This window comes from Macrobrachium rosenbergii, chromosome 55, assembly GCF_040412425.1.
Source record: "Macrobrachium rosenbergii isolate ZJJX-2024 chromosome 55, ASM4041242v1, whole genome shotgun sequence".
Classification (NCBI taxonomy): domain Eukaryota; kingdom Metazoa; phylum Arthropoda; class Malacostraca; order Decapoda; family Palaemonidae; genus Macrobrachium; species Macrobrachium rosenbergii.
Window position 1 is genome coordinate 14,194,715 of NC_089795.1, and position 5,945 is coordinate 14,200,659.

A 5,945-nucleotide genomic window follows, 5' to 3' on the forward strand; every position below is an offset into this window, starting at 1 on the left:
CTATTTATTCACTCTGTGTATGAAGATATTCTTGTATCACTTTCCATTAATTTGCGAAGATACTTCCTTTATGATATCTCTTCCTTTTGTTGGAAATGTTTACGTGCCAGGCATGACTTCCTCCTTTCCTAACAGCATAATTTATTGAAGGGTTTCATTTAATGTAACTTTAAATACGTTTCTTTCATGTTTTGCCGAATAATGCAAGAAAATTTTGCCTCTCTTGACTTTAGCATTCCCATTTTTCATTTCGCATTTATTTCAACAAAGGCATTTTGTAAAAAAGAACTTTTGAGTCAACAGCCTGGCAGTGACCCAGTCTTAAATCCCATCTTCAACCGTCTAGTACCTCCCAAGTCAGCTCCTTTTTTGCCTGCAGAGTTTACATTTGTGAAAGATTACCTTTCCCTTTAGTCTCTAGGCACCCTTCAAGATGGACAACATCTTCAGCTAATTACTCTTTTTAAGTTACAGAATAAGGTTCTAAGGCAAGGGATCTTTCACCATACTGTGGCATAAGCACGCTCCTCAAGACATTTTTTCATACCCAGTGACATATAGTAGGCAATAAGCCTACTTAAACTGCTGGCAACTGAGTGCTTAAAATCTTATACATATTATTATTATTATTATTATTATTATTATTATTATTATTATTATTATTATTATTATTATTATTATTATTATTATTATTATTATTATTATTATACAACACTACGCAAAACGGAAGCATTTTGGCCTGATAGGTCAAAATACTGACCAAAGTATATTTTTGATCCTGCGTTATGTTAGAAAGCCCTTAAAGAATGTCAGAAGCCTCTAGTCAGCTCCAGCAGATCAGAAAACCATGTTTCTGAAGTCTTGAAATGCTTTTGACCCAGTCCTATGAGCCAGCCCTGCATTATGGAGTCAATGAGAAGATACGATAGTGAAGATGTCCATCCTTCTTGCCTCGCATCCACACCATCAATAGCAGACTTATGGTGGTTCCTTGCAAAGCTGCTCGAGGGTCCAGCATTACCTTGAGACAGTCTATGGGCATTTAGGGATGTGTGCTGACTGCTAATTAAATGTACCCAGTGTCAAACCGCGACTAAGCTTATCATTAATGCATTCCACATCCTGGAAAGAGCTTCTTTTCATTTTTATTTCTATATAAGCAAATCACTGGCTCAGAGCTTCATTAACTTTGAGAGGAGAGAGCTTAGTCACGGCTATCCCCATAAACGGAAAATTTGAAGTAAACACTTTTATGACGATAACTCTGTTGCACAACGATCACTGAAACTCCTGACTCAACATCTGGTTACTTTAAAGAGTAAACCTCGAATCAGTTGTAAATTCTGTCCTTTTGCATTTCTTCAAGAATATTTTGTATCATCAACTCAAAATTTTTGCTGGAAGAAATTCAGTTTGAAGTATAGTTATACACTGTTTACCTGTAAGGGAAATGAGACTGAGATATAAAAGTTTTACTGAAAGTGCTGATATTTCGCTAGTCTGGGCAGTGCTTTATACGAAGGTTTATGTAGTTTTGCAGCCTGATTATTTTTACAGTCTTCCTTAACCCATGAAACGGGCCACTCTGCAGTGATTCCAGATTTCATGCACAAACCCGAGTCCAGCATAGTGAAATTGTTTGCCAATAATGAACATGATGTGCAATGTGTGAAACTTAACTAATCTTGTTGTTATATTTCCTTCATTTTATTCCTGGGGATGGCTGTGGAGTGATGCTTCGGTGTAGTCTCTAATGTATAAGCGTATATAGGTTGACCAAATGCACACTAAAATGAGTAGACCCAGTTTTCCATTTTGCTGACTAACCTGTTTAGCATTTTTTATACAGTTGGTATTGAGCTGCAAGAACTGAGTTGCAAAAATATTAACAGCGACCAAATAACTGACTTTGCCATGAATAACAGAAACACCGTTTTAGATTTTAGTGATAAGCTCACTCTAACTGCTTACAGCTGCCATTTCATACCCTCTACCTTTACTTTTTTCACATATATAGTTCATGTCAGTCTACCTGAAAATTCTCTATCTGCTTCAAGCAAACGTTGCCACCTCCACCAATAATGAAGATCTTGACCGAATTTTGCTTCTAGTTCGCTGCACAAATATTTCCTTGTAATTTTTAATATTCTCGGTACCCCCATCGGTCATATAGGCTATGTGATTATCTGCAAGGGAAAATTATCAGTGCTATGGTTTTGAGATCAAGTGTTAACTCACAGCTGTTATACAAGAAAAGGTCATGCAGTACTTTTACTTCAGTTGCATCATATGCAGTGATGAAATCATCTTCTTGCTATTCATGCACTGTTGTATTACTAGTATCTGTTGCGAACGTATAGTAATGGCCCTCTGTTGCAGCAAATGCTCTCCTTAAGAGACCTGGAACTCCTTCGCCTTTCTGTTGGGCTGCAGATCCTCATATACACGGAATTCCAAGTGCTGAGTTAAATTATTCTGTGTATATCAATTGAGTGAAAACAGCAGTCTTTGTCATAGGTTCTGGAACCTCCCGAAATACTTTTCAACGATTGTACAATTATGTCAGGGTGTATCCCTCGTACAGGAGTACCCTTGGCAATAATAAGACCAGGAGCTTTTTCATAGTGAATACACCACGGTATTTACGATATGTACGAAATATGGAACGTTCCCCTCTGGCAAGCCCTGGGTTATTCCCAACACGTGGGAATAATTCCTTATTTGCTTCTCTACAGCGATTATGGTGGTTTATAAGCATTCTCTTCTGCTGAAGGAACATTATCTGGCTCCATTATCATTTAGCTTATCAAGGGGAGAGGGAAAATATTAAAAGCGCGAAGAGAAACATTCATTCAGATATCTATGAACCTAGTTTTGCATTACAGAAACATTCAGAAGTTTTCCTTCTCTCCTTATATTTTTTTTTCTTTATGGCCTGATGTTTATAATGCAGTTGGTCCAGGGAATAGAGTTTTATGGTACCATTTTCTTTATTTATGCTGGCATTTCAATTTTTAAGACGACTGAGATATCTGAAATAATGCATAAGTGTTAATGAAAGTAGAGTTGGCTTACTTGGGTGAAGAGCATCTGTACCAAAAATTTGAATAAGTGAACGATTGTATTTGACCTTTGACTAAATGCGGATTTCGAAACTGATCACAAAACCAAAATTAAAACGACAGAACTTTAAACTAAATGCGGATTTCGAAACTTATCAGAAAACCGAAATTAAAACGACAGAACTTTAAACAAATGAAAAAATGAAATTCAGAATTAGCTAGGAGATGATGAGTAAATTGGTTTTACCGTGTTCAGGCTGCAAAAAAAAAAAAATGACGCTTTGGAAACACAGATCGCAATGTGGTCACTGTAAATCCCTTTGCACCACAATCTCCTCCTTTCAACGTACACATGTTGGGTGTTTCCTAGCAACCGAGGTTCTATAATACAAAAATTTATCAATGCTCATGTAGTAACTTAAAAGCTTCCATGATCAAATGGTTACCATGTTTTTCATGGAGGGTAAGATTCACACACACACAGAGAGAGAGAGAAAACAGAGGTACGTAAAAGTAATTTTCTCAGATATAGCATCTGTATTGATTTATAAGGGATTAAATTAACAAGAAAAATACAAAAAAAAGATATAAGTATAAAATAACTGTAGATGGAATATACTTTTGTATTATAATTCGCTTGCATGTAGCTCTCACCTATAGTACTGTATGGTCTTTACTGGAAGTCCTCATGTCACAGCTATGCATTCATGAAGGTTCCAAGCTACAATTTTTCTCTCTTAATTCCCTAAATATAATCAGTATCCCTTATGGAAGTAACATCTGGTACTTATACCATCAACCTTCCTGTTTAGGCTGATGCTGTTTCCATATTTTCGTATATTAGCCTTTTCAATTAATTAATTTTCTATAATAAAGTTTCTGTAGTTATTTTCTTACAATTCAAAGTGCTTTATTAATTTAACAACTATATTTTCTTTTCATTTCTCTTCATATGCTTATCATATTCTGTAGATTCTGATTTAAATCTGCGTTGTTCACTTTATTTCCATTCATTCAACCTTTCATTGCAGTTTTATGACTGGATATTTATGAAGACAGACTTCTTAGGGTGCTTGAATGAAACGAAAATCTAACAGATATGACTCATTATTATTGTGAATATGTCAGCCTGGCACCAAATAGATTTGCTTTCCAGACTATTATATTACTATTTCTTTTGTCCCGGTAGCATCTTCCCGGGCATGGCAAAAAAAAACCGGGCCTGGTGCAATACTAGCACACATCTCAGGAAATTGCGTCCCGGTAAAGAGACAGAGAATGTGGTTTGAAAGACAGTAAGTCCTGACTGAATAGAATATAGCATATTTTTTATTAGGTGAGGGTGTTCTGTCGTTTTTCCAAAAGTAGGTAATTCTCTTTTACTTCATTCTTTTACAGGGAGAAGATCCGTAACAAAGAAAAATCAGCAGCAATGAATCAAGATGAAATAGCATCTTTCTCTATATGATGTCTTCTATGAGTAGAATTTTCTTTAACTAACATCTGGAACGTCAAATAAAACTCATCCAAAATGTATTCCGACTTATTTATGTACTGTACAAGACAAAACAATCTTACAATCGAGAGAACTTCAGGGAAATAGGGAGGAAAGAAAATAATTTTGCGTTCTTCTCTATTTGCCTGACTTGAGGTCTACTTTCCTCGCCATCGCCTGAATAACAGAGAAAACAATAATGTATGGAATACTGTAAATAAACGTCATGAAAAACCTTAGACCCTGTCGTTAACAGCCTTCATAAGAGCAGTTATGGAATGTATGCACGGAGTTTGTGACATCACTGAGCAAATATCTCCATCCCCAAAATCTTAAGCTGAAAGTGGGGAGGAGTTACATACCTACTGAACCCATCTGCAGAGAGAATCCTGGATCTCAGCTAACAGGATATTTGTTGAAGATTACCTCTGTTCTAACTTGTTCTGCACAGTAAAACGACTTGATTTTATTTTGTCTTGGAAAAAGACACATGACAATGTTCCTGATTTCTATTACTATTGTTTTTCAGAACAGCCAACATGGGCCATTGGCTTAAAATTCAAGCTTTTAATGAATATGGTGTTCATTTGAAAGAAGTAACAAAAAGGACGAACTAGAGAGTCTCCGGCAACACAAGGGACCAAAGATTCCCTCCTCCGGGGATTCCAGAGCGAATCTTTGGTCACCGGTGTTTTCCAGAGAACCCCAAAGTCCCAGTTTTATAAAGTGGGCTTCTTTGCCACTTCACTGTGTAGGCCAGGGACCCTGAACCTGAGCGCATCCTTCCTGGAGAGGCCTGGAGGAGTCAAGGTGCCCCTTTTTGGCCAATGTTCCTGCCACCCATTTGAAATGGGGTATTTATCACTGAAGCATAACCTCTGGATTTTGTATGCATGTCAGTGGTGTTATTTTTTCTGATAATTTTCTTGCATGTGTTTAAAAACATTTTGAAAGATCTTAATACTGCAAAGCCGAAACTGGGTCCCATTTTCAAAACTGGCTTTTAAGGGCGAAGTCTTTCGAATCTAAGACTAGAGAGTCTATCGGTCTAAAAGTCGCGTCAAAATTACTTTTTGAGTTGGCTGGACTATTATTCCCTTTATAATGACCTATTATTGTCTCCTTCCCCTCCCCCCGCCTCTCTCTCTCTCTCTCTCTCTCTCTCTCTCTCTCTCTCTCTCTCTCTCTCTCTCTCTCTCTCTATACTGCGGTCTGTCTGTGTGGTTTCAAGCCGGGATTTGTTATCAAGTCGAAACTGGATGCCAGTTTCGAAATTGAAGATTTTTCCTCCGTTTTACTTCTCTCCACCTCTCTCTCCCTCTCTCGCTCTCTCTCTTTGTGATCGAAGTAAAAGGGTGTATGATATTGTCCATTTTCCTTATTTGTTA

General features: G+C 37.1%; 1 protein-coding gene across 1 annotated transcript in view; it reads left to right on the forward strand.

Moving 5' to 3' along the window:
- Window positions 1–4,791, forward strand: part of LOC136835145 (organic cation transporter protein-like) — a 142,707-nt gene extending 137,916 nt beyond the window's left edge. Inside the window, exon 13 of the mRNA XM_067098351.1 lies at window positions 4,461–4,791. Coding sequence (XP_066954452.1) covers window positions 4,461–4,530 — 70 coding nt within the window. The 3' untranslated portion in view covers window positions 4,531–4,791. The remainder of the gene's footprint in view (window positions 1–4,460) is intronic.
- The last annotated feature ends 1,154 nt before the right edge of the window (window positions 4,792–5,945 follow it).